Source organism: Alternaria ethzedia, assembly GCF_023757985.1.
Source record: "Alternaria ethzedia strain BMP 0044 chromosome Unknown scaffold_49, whole genome shotgun sequence".
Classification (NCBI taxonomy): domain Eukaryota; kingdom Fungi; phylum Ascomycota; class Dothideomycetes; order Pleosporales; family Pleosporaceae; genus Alternaria; species Alternaria ethzedia.
The window spans coordinates 96,436-114,984 of NW_026056242.1; the positions used below are offsets into that span (position 1 = coordinate 96,436).

The following is an 18,549-nucleotide window of genomic DNA, read 5'->3' on the forward strand; positions in this document are numbered from 1 at the left end:
CTAGAACGTCTCCTCCTCCGCACCCTCGCCCTCAGCCTCTGGTGGGATCTCGAAACCCTCTTCGGTGGAGTAGAGAATGTTTTGAATCTGCTTGAGCAGCCCCTCATCCTTCTCGAGCTCGGGGTCGGCCTCCATTGCTTGCTGAATCAGCAGCTCGATGTCGCGCAGCTTGCTGAAGTAAAAGTCCCTCTCGCGCTCGAGGCCCGTGACAGTCTCCTTGAGGGCACTGTTTTCCTCGCGCAGAGCGGCGCTGGCGGCTCCTCCCCCAGAGGCAAGCGGTGTGCGTGTCCTAGGCGCAGCCGTGTTGCTAGCAGCTGGTGCTCGTCGGGCAGTCGATGCTGCGGCGCGGGGTGCAGGTGTGGCTCCGGTCGCGACGCCGCCCTGACCCTTGCGACGGGCAACGGGGTCGTACTCGTGGCCGGGGAAATGCTGGTCCCAGTACTGCTTGACGAATTGGAGGAACTCGAGGTTGTCCTGCATCTTGCACTTTACGAGCGACTCGACGCGGATGGGCTTGTCGACATGGTGCTTGGCGAACGTGTCTGGATTGTTAGCGGAGAATTTGGACGGTGAGAAGGGAGACGTACTCTGTAATACCTTGAAATTCTGCAGGTATGCATACTCAGTGTTCGCATTGAACTTGACTCGCGACATAGGCACATCGTCTGCACGCTGTTAGTCTTAATCTCATCCGCGCCTAGCTGAGGTGGAGGACTTACAGAATATGCTGTCGAAGACTTGGCACAGCGCTGCTCTGTCCGCCATGTCAGTACACGTCCTCACTCCTCAGGGCCAGGGGTGCCCCTCTATCCTCGGCGCGCGCAACGTACCCGGTACCGCATTGTTCGACTTTGGTGATGTTGAGCTGGAGGAGGTTGTTCAACCAGGCGACGAGTTCTTGTCTGTTCACGTGTTGCGGTCAGCGTGTGGTCGTGGTGAAGGTGTCTGCGCAGATGGCCGCAGCCTAACCCCTCGGGCCTGGTGCCTACCTTGATTCTCCCATGGCGGCTATCTATGTGCAGGCGTCTAAGGGTTTGTTTTGGGCGATCAGCGACGAGATAAAAGCATGCAGCCCGAAGTGTCCGTGGTGAAGGGGTGGCGTTGCAGGCGGTGGGCGTGAGTGCTGTTATTTGTTGATGCGCCGTCGAGTCGGGGAGTTGACAATTTGGGCGCCGCTGCCCCACGCTGGAGATTTTAGCGTCAGGTCATGGCGCTAGCGTCACGTGCGATCATCTCCACTGGTCGCCATTGCCCTACGAAGCATCCAGAACTGAACTTCATCATGCATTCGTGGATGGTAGTTCCGTGATGCGGTCCTTGAATACACAGATTCACACCTTGCTGTTCTCTGACATTGTCACCACCTACCCAGCAAACTCCCTCCCAACCATACCAACTGCTGTGCCCCTATCCGCCCTCACCGCTTCAAAAGCCTTGACAACCGCCGGGAACCACACATTGGCCATCTTGACATCCCCGCTATCATTCGGATGTATCCCATCCCTCAAGTCCGCCGTTCCACTGAAACCCGCATACTGGTCCACAACCCAGATGGGGCTTTCCGTCGTATTGAGACCCTGAGCCCAAGGAATGATTGCGCGATTCAGGTCTTGGATCTTGGTGTTGTAGCTGCCAAAGCCCATGGGGATGATTTGCGCGACCTAAGTAGGTGAGTGAGTATGCGATTGGTATGTCACGAGACCACCCAAGGTCACTCGCGAAAAGTCTTCAGGCTCGAGTGCGAAGCCTAGAAGTATGCGACGGAGATGGCGCTTATACAACAGCGCAACCTCACTCCGATACACAGGCAAGTACATAAAAGAAAAAACTCACCACAATCTTCATCCTCGGATTCGCCCCCCTCATACTCCCCACTAAAGTCCCAAACGCCTTAATAATATCCCCCACCGCCTTATTCTGCTGCACAATATCATTCGTACCCAAATGCATCGTAATCACATCGGCAGGATTCGTCTTCAGCCACCCATCCAACTGCCCTTTATTCGCAATGTCGATAGCGAGGAAACCAGAGTGGCCTTCGTTGTCGCGGTCGTAGGACGTGTCCGCGCAGTTGTTTTCGGTTTTGCCGCTGCCGACAAAGTTTACGGTGGAGGAGTTGAAGGGCGTGGTTTGGAGGCGCTGCCAGAGCTTGGAGCGCCAGCAGATTATTTCGGTTATGGAGTCGCCGAAGGGCAGGTAGCGGATTGGGGGGTTGGTGGTTTGGGCGGATGCGAACGTGAGGAGGGTGGTGAGGGAAAGGAGGGTGTGGAGTAACATTGTGGTGGTCGCGATGTTGTAGAGGTACCTGTCTATGTGCGAAGCTATGGTTATGCTTCGGTTACGTTTCGGTGTGAGGACCAAGGAGCCGGCCGTCTTAAGTTGTCTTCATGCTGTGCACCTGGCGACATCTCATCTATCGCACGGTACGCCATCTCTCAGCACATATGAGGATGACGCCTAGGGTACTTTGGACGCAAATTATGACTGCGGAGAGAAGGAACTCTCTGGTGATGTGGGCGACCTTTGGTGTGCCTGGGTGTTACTATACCGATGGCTAAATGCAGCTGCCGGATGATCGCTAATATACGTACAACATGCAGCTCGGAGAAAAGGCAAGAATGCGGGGAACATATAGCAGACTACCCAGTCTGGTCTGGACACATCAGGTGCATCGCGTACAATGATCTCTGGTGTTCAGGTGTTATGCGATCTCGTCGAGCGGCTCTGGTTTTCGGCATCCATCTAATAAGTTCAAAGTGAAAGTCAATAGCACGTGCGGAAGATACTCCGAAACTCAAAGGGTCTTTTTCCAGAGGGACAGGTACCCGCTAGCCCTGATGGTAGCATGGACGAAAATGTCAGAACTGAAGAAGTAGGTACATGCGACAACTGGGAGAGTTGGCCAAAGCATAACGCTCGAATCTCGACGGAAGGAGAACTGCTCACCGCCTCTGACTTTCTCAAAGAATCAAATCGCCGAGCCTGGTATTCAGAAGGAGAAGGTGGAGTGCTCGTTGATGAAATTCGACCGTGGCGTAGATGAAGACACGCCGTCACGCCGAGCGATATGCGGTGACCACAACGACGCATAGAGATGTACCTTCCTCATATCGACCATGACTAAGGAAGTCCCAATCATGACTGTACAACACTTTGACGATGTACGAGGAGATGAACTACCCGCCATGAGCTTCCACCAACCACAGCCTTCTAGTTGTCAGCCTAGCTCTTCTTCTGGCAGCTTCACCCCCAATACACTCTAAGCCTGAGGCGCAGCAATGTGAATTTGGAATCGCAGGCATCGTATGATGCTCATTGCTCGCTACCGCTACCGCCGGATGTTACTCCTTAGCGGACGGTAATACCCCAGATTTCTGCTCGGCCCTTTCCCGACCGACATACGCTGCCGGGGTGTTGATTGGCTGGGTGAGTAAGAAACTTGGAAGTGGCAGTGCAAGAGACAACACGTGATTGCTGCAAAATTGTTGTGATGAGGAAAAGGGCCTTTGTCGGTGCAGGGAGAGAAGAACAACCGAATCGAAAAACATACTGATCGTGAAATGCACGCGAGAAGAGAGACGTGCACAGGAGCACAAACTGCGAGAAGACGGCGAGGAGCGCGGAGGTGAGACGATTGATGTGAAAGATTGGGGCGGTGGGTGCTGACTTCGTGCGACAACTCACTATCGGCCCTCACAGTTAACTCCGAAGGCTCTCGCGATCGAGCAACCCCGCAACAAGATGTCGATAACTCATCATCGACGTATGCTGAGAGAAAGCAGCTAGCTTGGCATTGTGATGCCTCGGTGATTCCCAGCAGAAGACGCCGATGGTGTTGATTTTACTTCCTGGAATCCAAGGTTTCGCGCTCCGAGCTGTCGCGCTCCGAGCTGACGCGGTCCTTCAGGGCTGAGGCTGCCACGCTTGCAAGCCACCCGCGCCTATCGAGACATGAACAGCGCCACGTGAAACCGACCGGACTTCATGCAGCTGCAGTGCGATGGTCCCAAAGTAGAAGGCAACTCCATGCAGTGGTAATAATGTCGCGTATACACCGTAATATGAGAAACAGGCCGAATCTCCGATCGGAATTCGACTAGGCCGGTGATCGAGGGCTGACGATAACAAGCACAGCCTGGACACCATGCTCCTGTAAGAGTGTGCCCAGCTCGAGGATGAAGTCATGGGAGTCTGGATCTCGACGCATGTTGCTGACATGTCTTGGAATTGCGGTCGCTGGAATTGGGTGCTGGGAGATCCAAAGCGAGGGACGTGCGGGACAGGAGGGCCCACAAGAGCGGGCACCAAGACCGCGACCGTCGAGACCACACCTGTTCCCAACCTTACGTGAACTGACATGCCCGCCGTTCCCAGCGTGCCCCCGCGCCGGGACATTACTTTTGCAAAATAGCTGGCGTGTCATTCGTCCGGATGCAACTTACTTGTTTGGCCCTGCACATAGCCACCACGACGCGTCCAGCCAAGCCGCGCCGAACGTTGAGTCCGCTGGCCCTCACTGGTACCACCTCTCTGCGCCAGACCCTGCACCATGTACAGGCGGGAGATCTCACTTGTTATCGCGGCCCTCTGGCGTTCGTGACGCGTACTGCTTGCACAAGTTGTGTTGTCATATCGCGAGGTCCTCACGGTGTTTTGCTATGCCCAGCCGGTGACTGACGGCTCTCCGCAAAGCCGCCGCATTCGGCCAGGCTTGTCCAACCACACATCAGCAGTAATACCGTTGGGTTCACCTGTGCCTGCGAGGTACCTACCTCCACCAAACTAAGCCAGGTTGCGTGTACGTAGCCATGCTTCTGTCAGCATCTCTCTTGGGGGCTTGGAGCTGTATCTTGGAAGGCGGGTGATCCGGGCTCCACCATCTATAAACCTCTTTGTCCTCTGCTGCCGAATCACTATCGAACTGCATATCCCTTACTCACCTCAAGACATCTTCTCCTATTGGTTTGGTTACTTGAACTCAGATCAATAGCTTCGTGATCGCCTCTAGAGACGACGCCATCAAGCCACGCTTTCAGCTAGGCGCTGTCTACTAGCCTTAAACATCGAGCCCTTTGGCAACCTCGAGTGTTCAGCATCATTCAACGACCTTTCAGTTTCAGAACACAAGAGATGAAGCGCACAACAAGTTCGGTCATGGGCCTCTTGGCTCTGGGTAAGCCCCCAACAACGGCCCCGTCTTACCATGGTGCTAACCCTATCTAGCCTCCCAAGCCACAGCGCAAGTAGCCAGTGTCTGCCCTTCTACCGGTGTATGCTATGGCCTCAATATTCCCGAGCGCACAGCATCATCCGGATCGGGAGACATCTTCTTCCAAATATCAGCCCCAAGCAACTATGAGTGGGTTGCGCTTGGCCAAGGCAGTGGCATGCCCAACTCCAACATCTTCGTCGTGTACACTTCAGGATCTGGCAACAATGTTACACTATCACCGCGATCGACTACCAGCTACCAGCCCCCAAGATCCAATGATGCAGCTCAAGTCACTCTACTCGAAGGCTCCGGTGTTTCGAACGGTGTCATGACCGCGAACGTGAGATGTAAGACTGATAAACACCACGACATGAATACCAACTAACACGTGACAAGGCTCAAACTGCAACTCCTGGTCTGGCGGCACCATGGACTTCACCAGAAACAGCGGAAGCTGGATCTTCGCCTACCAATCCTCCGGCGGGCCCAAGAACGACGACTCCACCTCTGCGCAAATCGACCAACACTCCAACCAGGGTGTCTTCGACTGGCAGTTCGCCCAAGCAAAGGGCGGTTCAAGTGTAAACCCCCTCGTCAACACCTCACCAACCGGCACAACAGGCGGCGCAACACCAACCAACTGCCGCCAGCGCCCCTCCGGCGCCGCAGGTACTGGTAACGCCAGGCCAAGCCAAACCAGCAGCAACAACGACGATGATGACGACGACAACTATGGTCGCCCTACTTCTCGTCCTACATCGCGCCCCAACGGACCACCAGGAGACAAGCGTTCGCCATCCCCAGACAAGGGCGGCAAGGACGACGACGACGACCTCCCCTACTGCGACACCCTCCCCAACGGCGGAGCCACAGGCGGAAACTCCGTCCAAACCATCAGCTCAGGCGCCTCCGTCAGCCCCTCCAAGAAACGCACCATGCTAATCGCGCACGGCGTCCTCGCCTCCCTCGCCTTCGTCATTCTCTTCCCCTCAGGCGCTATCGCCATCCGCCTCGCCTCCTTCCCAGGTATTGTGTGGCTACACGCTGGGTTCCAGATCCTGGCGTACATGGTATACATCGCGGCCTTCGGAATGGGAATCTGGCTCGCTCTTCCCGTTAGCGGGGGTCACTACATTAGCAGCTACCACGCCATCATCGGTATCCTCGTTTTCTGCCTCGTCTTCTTCATGCCCTTCCTCGGAACCCTGCACCACATCCTCTTCAAGAAGACGCAGCGTCGCACTCTCACTTCGTACGCACACATCTGGGTTGGACGTATTGCGATCACGCTTGGTATGATTAACGGCGGATTGGGATTGTTGCTGGCGGATAACTCGCGCGATGGAGCCATTGCGTATGGTGTTATTGCGGCGGTTATGTGGTTGGTGTGGGTTGCGGCGATGGTTGTGGGTGAGGCTAGGAGGAAGAAGGCGGTTAGGGCTAAGAACGCGCAGAGGACGGATAAGGTGCAGGAGGAGAGGAGGGAGAGCGATAGGAGTACCGAGGATGTGGAGTTGGCGGGTCATTATAGGCCGGCGAAGGGTCAGCAGTAGGGTGCTTGCTGGTTGAAGACTTGGGGTGGGCATGTTGGAAGCGGGTATGCGCTGAGTATGAGGGAGGCGTGTATATAAGTTTAGTTGGCGTTTCTTTTGTTGTCAGAGAAGATCATGGACACGTTCAAACATCTATCTACCATCTCCCCCTCCTCTTCTTCTTCATCCCCATTTATCCTCTCCCTACCGCCTACCCATCCCCCCCAAAACCCGACTCGCCGCCCTACTAACCTTGATCACATCCCTATACGTCAAACTCACCCTCGTCCCCCTCACATTCCTGCCTCCGTTCTCTTCAACCCCTTTCCTGCCTTCTTCACTCAACAACTTCCAATTCGCAACGCTCTTCGCATTCAATTCTTCATCAACCTCGATCGACGCGATACCGTGCATTAGGTCTCTGTATGCACGCCCCGTGGTGATGAGTAGGGAGCGGGGTTCTTGGAAGATGCGGGTTGGGAGGGTGAGCATCTTTTCTTTGGTTTCCTGCTCTTCTCCGTCTGTGTCTGCGTTCAGAGCCTGGCGGCGTTCTTCGTCTTCGCCACCTTCCTTCTCTTTCCCATCTTCGTCCTCTCCCTCACCCCCACTCTTCTCCAACACATCCAGACACAGCGCCGCCCCCAGACTAACCGTCGCAACGACCTCAGCATACGCCCCGCCGTCTTCATGCGGCATAATGCCCTCACCGGGCTTATACTCATTTACAAGAACATGGTTTGGTTGGCCGTGGGGCGTGTGCTGGAAGATACCCAGGTCGGAAAAGCGGGGTAAGATGGGTGTGGTGAGGTAAGTAGGTAGAGGGGCGGCCAGGAGGGTGTTGTTGGATGTGAGTGTGGAAGGGAGGGCCTGGAGACGGCGGTGGGTGAGGTGGGTCCATCGTTGAGCGGGGACCTACGGAGGAAGGGAAGGGTCAGTTGATGTCAAGGGGAACTAGGAGGAGGCATGGTTTGGAACGTGGATGTCATGCGCGGTGGCAATGGGTGTGGAGACGGAATGCAACGCAGAGAGTAAGGCGGGGTAAGTAAACCGCTCGTATGCAACGCGGTATCCAAAGTATATAGACTGTACCGGCAACTGGGAAGATAACTTACCTTCTGCAATATCGACACTTCCTCCTCGTGACTAATGAAGTTGGGGATATAGTAGAAGTCCGGCGGCAGACCCGCGATGCGGAAAGCCTGCAGGCCCCTCTTGTCATCTATAGGTAGAGAGCACATGATTATCACTCGATACCAATGTGACTTTCAACGGCAGCCGGCAGCCTTGCTAGCTTGTGGTGAGATGTTGATGTTTGTAAGATGTACATGGGTCGAAGAGTGATGTAATGCAGCTAGCAAATACCCTGGGACGCGCCTCCACTATTTTGAGCTAGTCGCACGCTACTCTCTTCATCACACAACCCTTCCCTCCTCGCTGTCCCCCAATCCCTACCTCCAAAAAATTCACAGTCACTCCTCCTTTCCCACAATCCCGGCAGGACCGATTTCGACCTGCTTCCCTACGCCTGGTAGCCATGCCGCTTTGTTCTGATACTCCGCCATTGAGATGTTGAGAAAGAAGTGATTGGAGACTGTCAGAGAGGTGTTGAGTATGAGTTTCTTTGTTTGTGTATCGTGAGGTGGCAGAGTGTTTATATTCCCTATTTGAACATATAATCAAGGTATCGTTCGTCTAATACATGTCTGCTACTTCGGCTACCAGCTTTGCAATACTACCGGCTTAGCAATCACGAGAAGAGGCTTTACCTATAACAATGGTGCCAAGATATATTGCCGGATTACGAAGACGCTCGTTTGTACTGTGTTGTAGGCTATTACCAAAATCCGCAGACTCTACAACACACTAAAACGAGCTCCTTCGTAATGCTACTTAGTGCCTCGGAAGATTTCCGCGCTTCTCTCATAAGCAGACCCACGCCGCCTCTGGTCCGGATACAGCATGTTCCGAGAAACCGTTCTGTCATCTATGGGTGAAGAGCACGTTATGCTTGCTCGATACTGACGCAAGAATGGTGGGCGGTCTTGCCAGCTTGTGATGATATGCGCATGTTTGTTAGATGGGGTTGAGTCCGAGATGGGGTTGAGTCCGAGATGATGTAACGCAACCAGCAAACGACGCGTCGCCAGTTCGAGCTAGTCGCGCGCTCACGTGCGGAAGGTGATCTTGACCCGTGGACATCACCGACCCATTAGAGTGCGATATGAATACATGTGAATCCACGTGTTGAACAAGTTTGAAGATGCATTGGATCATCGTACTGTGTGTAGCATCTGTGTGCAGCACATGCTCATTTATGAACGTAGAAGAGTACCCAGCCTGGAACTCCAAACATCCAATGCCAAAACATCGTTGAAATCTAATGTTCGCGCTCGTGAAACAGATTCCTTGACTCGTGTTCATCATACTCATGCCATAGCCACCGTCACAGCATCAGCCCACAAACCTGGAGCCAATCCATATCACCCCCAAGAAAAGCTACGGTGGAGGAAGACTCAACACCTAGAAACACCCTAACATATCACATCTCACATAACAGCACAACCCCCCGGCCCACTCCTCGCCCTTCTCCTCCTCCCGCCTCCACCCGTAGCTCCAGCCCCAGCCTCCTCCTCATCCGCATGCATCATCTGCGCCTCTCTCGCCCTCCTCCTCCTACGCCTCGCACCCGCCCCACCCACCCCCGCCTCCTCATTCAACATCATCCAATCCGCCCACTTCCTCTCCAGCCTCGCCGCAGCCGCAAAGTCACCCCTCAGAACCCTTTTCGTATGTTCCTCAACAGTCGGCTGCCAATTATGGAAACATTTCAGCTTGATAATTTCACTTGGGTACGTCGCGACTTTACTCGCGGACCGCGAATTCGGTCTTGTGACTTCCGCGTTTCTTGACAGGACTTCGCGGACGCCGGTCCAGGTTACGTTTGCGCAGTCGTAGGCTTCGATGCGGAGGCCTACTTCGGGGCGTTCGGAGTTTGTGAGGCCGCGGGCAAGACGGTTGCGGTTGCGCAGGCCGGAGGCGGCTTCGGCGAGGACGAGGTCGGAGATACGTGTGTTGTCCATTTCGAGGGAGGCGAGACGGGTGCAGGCTTTTAGGACGGGCAGCATGCCGACGTCGCCGAGGTTTTCGCAGTAGGAGATGCAGAGGTGGCGGAGGTGGGGGGCGCAGGCGGACTCGGATAGAGTCTTTAGCACGTCGTTTGTTAGGTTGTCGATTTCCTCAATGTCTAGGTGGGTGAGAACGGGAACGGTGGGGATCAGGCTGGTCAAGGCATCGTCGGTCAAGCCGCCGCATTTCGAGACTTGAAGACCCTCTATATACGGGACGTTGTGTACCAATGTCTTCAGGCCAGCATCCGTGATGCTGCGGCAGCGCGTAAGGTTCAGGTGCTTGAGGTTTCTTGGTGGGACGATTGGGCGATCGGTAAGGACATCGACCTCTTCGTCTACGCCCTCGATCAGAGCAGCCAGTGCTTCGTCGTTGAGACTATCGCAATTCTTCAGATCGAGCCTTTCAAGAGTGTTGCGCTTGAACAGTGCGACCATCAGTTCAACATCGTCCCAACCTCGCACCTCGCCTGCCCTGAGATCTCGCAGCTTCGTGCATCCCTCAACAACCTTCTTTAGCCCTCGGTTATCGATGTTGTTGCACCATGAAATGTTCAAGACTTCGACTTTCGGGCAATGTGCAGCAAGGATCTTCATCGCTGCGTTCGTCGCTCCCGCAAGACCTGACAGATTGACGTGGACGAGGCGACTGTTCTGGAGTAAGAAGCAGTGGATAGATGTCCGGTCGATCCGGCAGCCCTGAAGCGAGAAGTTCTCCAGGTTCTGGCAGGACTCAATAAATCCATCCTTGCCCCAGTGTTCTCTCAGCTGCACGCAGCCTCTGAGGTTCAAGTCTTTCACGAACGGACCAGCCGATGTGATGATGTTAACCAACGCGTTGGCAGAGATGTCGCGGTAGAACTTGCTCGTATCGAGATCGCTCCATAGCTGACCATCAAAGCACATGGTATGCCACGACTTGGAGACGCGCGAACAACGCACAACCTCTTTTGGCTCGAGGTATCTCAGGATCTGCATGCGAATCTCCGTGGGCATATCACTCCAGAAGTTGAAGTTTGCCCGCTTCTGAACCTTATGAACGGGTCGCGAGAAGTAGTCGTTCTCGGCTTCAATGCCGTCTCGTGTGTATGGTCGTCGGGCGGAAGGAAGAGGCGCTGAGGACGGGATATCTGGTGTTTTCATCCGCAGACGAGTCCTCTCGTCCCAGAAGGGCGTGCCGGGTGGGCTGTTGGCGACCGAGGTAGGAGCTGTGGAGAAGCCGTTCGACAGCTCTGAAGAGTAGGAGCTGCCAAATGAGTTTCCATAAGGTGAACCAGGCGATGCGAGGGAGACGCAAGACATGGATGCCTTTCCGCCGCTTCTCAGACTGTGAGAGCGGGGTCTTCCCAAGTTCGCCAGACTTGAGGACGAGCCCATCCGTTGTAGGCCCATGAGAAGGCGCTGTCTGCCCTTGAGCTTTGGCTGCTCGATCATGATGGCGTCTGATGGCGGGGTAACCGGCGCGGGATGCATCTCGCTGTGGTCGACGACCACGGAGTCGATGGACAAAGGCTCCATGGTGAAGCGTGGCTGTGCGGTACGCGTGCTCGGCGACAAGCGGGACGGGGTGGGGAAGGTAGAGGATCAAAGAAGTCGAAGACCGAGTGAGGATACCGTCACGTCTACTGGAGCAAGATGGCAGGATGAGAAGGTGGGAACAGACCCGTACCAGCGAAAAGGAACGAACGTAAGAGGAGCTGACGCTGACCCGGTGGTTGGGTGCGCGGTTTTTGATAGCTGAGCGGATGGCGGAACGCACAGTTCAGTGCAGTCTAGAAAGGCGGGGATATGGCCCGTGTTATGCGGCGAGCCAGAGGCCGATCAATAGCCTTTCGGTTCAAGAAGGGGTCTTGGCCGTTGGCTGACAAGGCGAGCGGGCATCACTTGAGGGCATCTGGGTGCGATGCTTATGGTGTGCGACCAAGTGACGCGAAGGATACCAGCAGCAGCGACGTGCAGCGACTTCATGTGCAGCGAGTTGCTGTTGTCCAATGTCTTATCGTTGCTATCGCGTAGATCCGGAAGGCCCGATTGGGGGCGCGCCACGTGCGGCCTCCGATGTCACCAGCGCACCTCCGAAGAGAGACATTGGTCGCTTGACCGTGGGAACAGTGTCGCGTGAGCTGATAAGAGCCTTGGATTACAGGCATCGCACTCATCTTGCGAGATGGACGTTTTCCTCAGATTCAAGATATGGAGAGAGAGGCATCGGCGTTCAGGGTCAGGTCTCCAACCTGCAGTTGGTGTTATGCAGGGTCAACCAGCAGCAGCCTTTTTGCGTCTAGCCGACATTCACGACCCGCCACTGGTACAAATTCCGCCAATCTGGATGTCTTCTAGATGCAGAGGCTCCGCCTTGGAACTTTTCGCCCCAAACGCCAGGCAAAATACGTCCTTGGGCCCAACGGCACATGGACCATTCAGCCGGGCTTCTCCATGTTTCCTGAAAGGCGGGTGAAGATTGCACCAAGCATGTTGTAGCTGTTGTCCATTGAGTTTGACAACGATAGTTTGACGGTTTTAGCGCAACATCTTAGCATGGTGTTTGCATCTAGAACTGTTGCAGAACTAATGAGCAGACTTGCGCTGTGCTCCACGATATCCGTACCCTAAGGCCAAGTCACGATACCCTCGCATTGTAGACCCGAAATCAACTCCCCTCCGATTCATATCCCACTATGCCGCCGTCTCCCCTGTGCAATACTTCAAAAACTTGCCATGCGCCCCCGGCCAATTCTCCTCACACTTCGCCTTGACCGTCCCCACCAACATCCTATTCGCCATAATCTCCACATCCTCCACAAGACTCCACTCGCATCCCTCAGCACCCATCCTATCCTCCTCACTCAACCCCTCCGTCTTCAAACACCTCCACGTAGTCTGCTGGGTAAGTCCCAAAGGCGCCTTGATTGTCCATAAGACGCCGTCGTCGAGATCAGTCATGTGGGCGTCGAACTTAACGGTTGTGTCCCAGAGACCTGCGGGCAGCGCGTTCATGTGGTCGGTTATGCGGTAGCATTTTGCGTCTGGGGTGGAGGGGTCGCTGGGGAGGTCTTCGTGCGAGGCGTATTCGGGGTCGAGGCGGATGAGGAGGACGTGGTTGTGGAGGTGGGAGACGGCTGTCGCGAAGGAGACGGAGCGGGGGAGGTGCGTTACGTGGTGGAGGGTTGCGGTGGTGTTTAGAGCTGGGGGTTGTTAGGGAGAGAGCATTGAATAGGGGTGGGAGACGTACAGAACATGGCTGGTGGATTGGTCTGATGGCTGATTAGATGGTGGTGAGGGTTGCGATGGGGCACAGGTTGCGGCGCGTATGCCGTTCTGTGTAAGACCTGGCGTAGATTGAGCACGGATATGTTAAGGTAAGTCTCGAAGATCGAAAGCAAATTATCGGCGAGAAGCTTGAGAGAAGCTAGTCTTATGTACGTCGAGCGCTCGTTGATGATGCTTCTACAGTTTCACGGCAATAAGCGACGCGTCTCACCCAGGCACAACAATTAGGAATACAACTACATTAAGATTTGTGCAACAAAGAAGCCACATCCAGCCCCTCGTGATGATATCGATAGCAAAAAGCAAGAAGTCGGAGCTTTGTGGTTGACCTATGGCAAGCATCGGAGTGCGGAGCTTCAGTCGACGCGATCGGGATCCGCGGGGAACCTGGGAAGCCTGACGGCCAAGCCCTGCAGCGCGTCTCCGAGCTATCACGCCGACCACGACCTTCATTCTGTTAGTCAGGCCACCGCTTTGACAAGTCATAAAACTCGCTTTTGGACACCTCAATCGAAGAATCTTCATCTTCATCTACACATACGCAATGGATATTCTCACGCAAAAGACACCTACGGCGCTGGCAATCGCACAGGCGGTGGGCATCACAGGCAGTGTATTCCTGGTTGGTAAGACACTCTGGCACTCAATGACCATCACTATGGTGGTCAATGAGAAGATATATCGTTAAAAGAATTGATACTGACAAGTATACCAGGCTCCAACGTCTCCCTCTCCGTCGTCGGCATCCCCGCCGCCATGCAGGCCCCCGCACCCCTCGCCGTAAAGCAATGGTACACAATCTTCACACGCGGCGGCGCAATCGCCCGTCCTCTTGCTGCTATCTCAGCGCTGGCAACGGGCTACTTGGCTTATCACCGTACGTTTCGTCCCATCTCTATCTCCCTTCCAACCTCTTAAGCGCCATTCCATTCACCTACGATTCATCCATACCTCAAGTCATCACATAACTAACAACCCAACAGAAGACCGCACATCCACCCCCTTCCGCCTCAACGCGCTCGCCACCCTCCTCCTCCCCTCCATCGTCCCCTTCACGATCCTCGTCCTCGGCCCCACAAACAACAAACTCATGGCCAAGAAAGACGAGCTCGCCAACGCTTCCCTGCGCGACAAGCACGTCGAGCAGTTTGCCAAGGAAGGAGAGACAGTCAAGGAATTGATGGACAAGTGGGCTAGTCTGAACTTGGCACGCGCACTGCTCGTTGGTGTTGGTGCCGTTTGTGCGGTTGCGGCGGGCGTAGTGGGCAGGAGGGAGGTCAAGGAGATTGGACGGTTTGCGGGGTGGGGACGGTAGATTGGATGGTTGGGATGAGGTGTGGGTCATGGGGTTGATGAAGTTCGGATATGAATCATGGCTCATAGGGCAGATGAAGTTGTATGGAGGTTATGATACACGAATACATGCATTGATCAATACATCTCAGCTTGAGTGATAGACCAAATTTCGGAGAAAAGAGGTTCGCATTGAAAGAGAAGTATCTGCTTATAGTAAGATGTGCCCTGGGACTTGTAAAGCGCGAATCTCTAAACTGACCGCAGGTATATCTACATGTATACCGAAACACTAAAAATGACTAAGACACGACCAAGGCTGTATGCTTCAACAGAAACAACACGTAAGAACTTTTGGTTAGCACACTGTAATCCGCTCCAATCTTCGACTTATCATTTACCACATCACATATGACTCCTCAGTAGCAAGACAATTGTACAATCCACAAATACATTTATCTATCCACCTTGCTATAAAGATTCACCCATCAACCCTTCACACAACCCCCACCATCCACTCTCTTAGTTAACCTTAGCCTGAGCCAGACTGTTAATCTGCTGAGCACCATCCTGAATCTTGCCATTCGCAGCCTGGAAACGGCACAAGTTGCCAGAGCGCTCCTGGACGTTGTTGTCGCACACGAGTTGGTCGTTTGCTACGCAGTTGAGAGCGCCGTTGCCTTTTCAATCACATTAGCATCGTCTCTTTATCTCTCTCAAGAACACCGTCCAGTGTCTTGTGAATATGGATATGGATACGTACAAGCAGCAGGTCCTCCAGGCACACACTTTCCAGCCGCACCGTTAACAGTGCAAGCATCCTGCTTGAGCGATTGCTCGGGGATACAGCATGCGCCGTTGGCAGCCTGACGGTTCTCAAGTATAGCGCGGGGAGTGTTGCGGACGTTTTCGACGTCGGCGATGGCGGCGGAGGAGACGGCGACGAGGCCGAAGAGGAGGGCTGTGATGGAGAACTGCATTTTGGCGGTTTTTGAAGTAGTGAAGTTTGTTGATTTCGGGGTATTGGTATTAAGCAACTGATTATTCGAAAATAGTTGATGGGTGAGTGAAAGTAATCTGATCCGCACAGCGGGTAGTGAATAAAGAATAAATGTAAATGTGAATTGGAAGACTGGCTTGAGAAGCAAACTATGGGCCGGCGTAGATGCGAGCTTTATACTTGCTGTGAGAGGCTTCTTCTTCTGAGCATGAGGCATTGATACCTATTTCGCTGCTTTCCATAAAAGGTATCCAGGGACGGTGATCCTGAGGCAAGTCGCAGGCAGGCGATCATGCACATCTCAAACCTTTGGCCGGGTGGTCGGGCCCTGGCGGGGATGGCAAACCGAGGGATCGCAGGCGGGCTAAACAATGATTCTTGTGTGTAGGGTGTATGGCCGAGATGGAACCGGTGTGTTGTTATTTCTAGTATCGCGAGATACAATATACTTACAATCGACTTCTGCGGTAGCCTTACATCTTGGTTGTGGCGGACAAAAAGCGTGTCCCACCCCATCTCGACCCAACGCCACACTACCCAACCACAAGCGTGCCGTCAAACCCGAGTCGACAAGCGAAACCAAAGCGCTGCCTTGCACTTGAAACACTTGCTGCCTTCTCAAACATGCGGCCTTGGGGTGCTTGAGAAGATGTAAAACGTAGAACAACCTGCGGTTAAACGGCTGATTTAGGCGACGGGTCTGTGACATGCAGGTTCAGGCGCTTCCAGGCGCATCTGTGCATGACGGTCGTGAGCGAGTTGAGCGTGAAGACCGAGGGGAGCTTTGTCTGAGTGCAAGCGGCACTGATGTCTTGGTTTCGTCGAATGCGATTTTGCGCGTTGCTAGGGGCAGGGTGAAACTGTCGGTTGGAGTACACCGCTCAGGCGTACAGCACTGCCTGCCGAGGACCGGGAGAGATATCGCGAGAGGGTTTGGGGGAGTGTAGACATTAGAAGATCGCGACACGGGTACCTGCGCATAACGTTGGGGCTGAAGGCTGTCACGCGCGGGTGCAACGTCGGCGCTGAATACGATGATACTCACACATGTCGCTCGCGCAACATCGCCGACTATGCGAAACATCGTGCTCGAATTCGCCAGAGTAGAAGACATGTCCCCGGGCTGCGCCACAGGTCCTGCGACGTTGATGAGAGACGTTGTTTAGACTGTGATACGCCCTCTGTAGATACAAAATGGTGTAGATGGATGTATGGTATATGTGAAGGCCTTGTGATCTGGAATCAGATACAATTTGCCCATTCGTACATCGACAGTGATGAATCATCCGATATGCGGAAAGTACTGCGACCAGCTCGGGACTTCGAAAGCGGAGGCCGGAAGATTAAATACGTCCAGGAAACATTCGACGATGAGAAACGTCCTACAGAAGATATAAAAGGGCCCAAAGCATACAAGAGACAACCAGCCGATTGGGTACCACAAGTAACGCTCAATGCGGGGATGCCTTTTAGGATCATCGAAAATTGGTAACAAACTCACCCAGATCAACCATGGAAGACCCGAGCAGAAAATAGCCAGGCTACTGATCTTCCAGAGTAGTTTGTCAGTCTCGCCGCGAAAAGGTCGGTCCCAAACAAGAAGATGAACGCCGCCATAGAAAAGACCCGCTATAGGGAACCCCAAAATGGGTGCAGCATCGTTCGCAGCCGATTTGAAATCAGCTACTTGAGGCCGGTTACGCAGACGTTCCTTGAGGTAGGTTTCTGTTGGGGATCTGCCAATGTGTAAACCGTATGTTCTAGCAGAATTTGAAGCTAATTTCAAGCACTGGAAGTGTTCTTCGGTGAGATACCGCCATAGCTCTGAGTTATTCCGCTTCCATGGGATAGCAAAACCATGGTATACGGCATAATCTGGACTCGGAAGCTGTGGATCCTTCGATCGCTTGAGTTTGATGTGTTCCAAACGAGGATGAGTAATCACATCTTCGGAGTCAGGCGCCGAGTCAAAATGTTCATCGTCGTCCATGTCCACTAGTGAGAATTTGACGCCTTTGATCTTTCGGGTGATAACTAAGAAAGCCATTACCGAGTGTATATCAACACTTGTGAGCATAGTCGGCTCTTCCACATCAAGAGGCTTGTGCCACCAGAAATGGAAATACATGATCAACGTGCATATGGCGTGCACAGCCGTGTTGATCTCGAGCAACGAGATAGAAAGGCCTTGAGCCGACCGTGTTGCACACTGTACGCAAAACCATACCGCTTGTCCGCATGTCACGAGCTTCGTGAACGCATTTGCCTTGCTCTTGTCCAATATCACAGATTCGGGTAGATCAGGGAGAAGATGAGGGGCATATGCGGCGATGTATTCGAGACCGTACAGTGTGAGTGTCATCCTCTGTCGCCCATCGGGAAGGTAGTTCAGACCCAGATCTCGAGTATCGACGACGAAGCCGCCCATAGTGGCATATAGGGAGTGCGCCTGTGTCCAAGGGTATCTCTTAGGTTTCGAATCAAGCTCCACACCGACAGGGTTCACATCCGCAGACCCAATATCCGCAAGCTCAACATCCTCCTGCTGGACAGGTTGCCTGGTTTGTTCGATGAGCCCTGTCTTGGTTTTAATCCAATCCACGTTATCAGAGAAGCATCGCAAGACGTGACTACATTTTGAATGTAACGCCCTGATGAGATTTGGGGATTCTGGCTGCTCGAAAGCTTTCCGCATTTTTTTGCCGAAGTAATTTGCGTCAAAATGCTGATCGTAGGCAGTGAAGACAACCTTGGATTCAATCAACGTTGGCTAACAGTGCGACAGAGTGATAAGACTCACCCATTCTGGAGCAAAGATTGCTATAATCATCCAGCCCAACTTTCGCCAAGTTTGCGGTGCGATTCGCCAGGTTTGCGCTTTCACCTCGTCCGTTTCATGCGCAGGGATGTTCAGGTGGACCGCCGTCCAGGCGCACAGGATCAATGTCAAAAGAGAAGACGAGAGTATGGAAAACGTGCCGCGCACCGAAGGTTCTGGCTTCCAGGTGTGGTATTGTGTACCGTTGGGTAAAGTCGTGTTCGCCATCTCGTCTACCGCCTTGTCCAAAGCTGAGTACAAGCTGCGTGCCCGCGATACGATGTGTGGGATCTTCTCTG

The 18,549-nt window shown here is 53.8% G+C and overlaps 6 protein-coding genes across 6 annotated transcripts; 2 read left to right on the forward strand and 4 right to left on the reverse strand.

Moving 5' to 3' along the window:
• On the reverse strand, positions 1-2,277 carry J4E87_010470 (uncharacterized protein; the record flags this gene model as incomplete). The annotated part of the gene is made up of 6 exons (XM_049382044.1): positions 1-542; positions 588-665; positions 720-754; positions 831-902; positions 1,369-1,661; positions 1,834-2,277. 6 exons carry the CDS (start codon positions 2,275-2,277, stop codon positions 1-3), a joined length of 1,464 nt encoding a protein of 487 aa, XP_049228219.1.
• Positions 2,278-5,130: 2,853 nt separating this feature from the next.
• Positions 5,131-6,765, forward strand: J4E87_010471 (uncharacterized protein; the record flags this gene model as incomplete). The annotated part of the gene is made up of 3 exons (XM_049382045.1): positions 5,131-5,173; positions 5,224-5,559; positions 5,609-6,765. 3 exons carry the CDS (start codon positions 5,131-5,133, stop codon positions 6,763-6,765), a joined length of 1,536 nt encoding a protein of 511 aa, XP_049228220.1.
• A 2,525-nt stretch (positions 6,766-9,290) lies between these two features.
• Positions 9,291-11,387, reverse strand: J4E87_010472 (uncharacterized protein; the record flags this gene model as incomplete). The annotated part of the gene is made up of 1 exon (XM_049382046.1): positions 9,291-11,387. One exon carries the CDS (start codon positions 11,385-11,387, stop codon positions 9,291-9,293), a length of 2,097 nt encoding a protein of 698 aa, XP_049228221.1.
• Positions 11,388-12,545: 1,158 nt separating this feature from the next.
• On the reverse strand, positions 12,546-13,108 carry J4E87_010473 (uncharacterized protein; the record flags this gene model as incomplete). Its single annotated transcript, XM_049382047.1, has 2 exons — positions 12,546-13,054; positions 13,102-13,108. The coding sequence occupies 2 exons, from the start codon at positions 13,106-13,108 to the stop codon at positions 12,546-12,548; spliced, it is 516 nt and encodes a 171-aa protein (XP_049228222.1).
• Positions 13,109-13,683: 575 nt separating this feature from the next.
• On the forward strand, positions 13,684-14,454 carry J4E87_010474 (uncharacterized protein; the record flags this gene model as incomplete). Its single annotated transcript, XM_049382048.1, has 3 exons — positions 13,684-13,765; positions 13,855-14,016; positions 14,123-14,454. 3 exons carry the CDS (start codon positions 13,684-13,686, stop codon positions 14,452-14,454), a joined length of 576 nt encoding a protein of 191 aa, XP_049228223.1.
• A 500-nt stretch (positions 14,455-14,954) lies between these two features.
• On the reverse strand, positions 14,955-15,412 carry J4E87_010475 (uncharacterized protein; the record flags this gene model as incomplete). The annotated part of the gene is made up of 2 exons (XM_049382049.1): positions 14,955-15,112; positions 15,196-15,412. The coding sequence occupies 2 exons, from the start codon at positions 15,410-15,412 to the stop codon at positions 14,955-14,957; spliced, it is 375 nt and encodes a 124-aa protein (XP_049228224.1).
• Between the last annotated feature and the right edge of the window lie 3,137 nt (positions 15,413-18,549).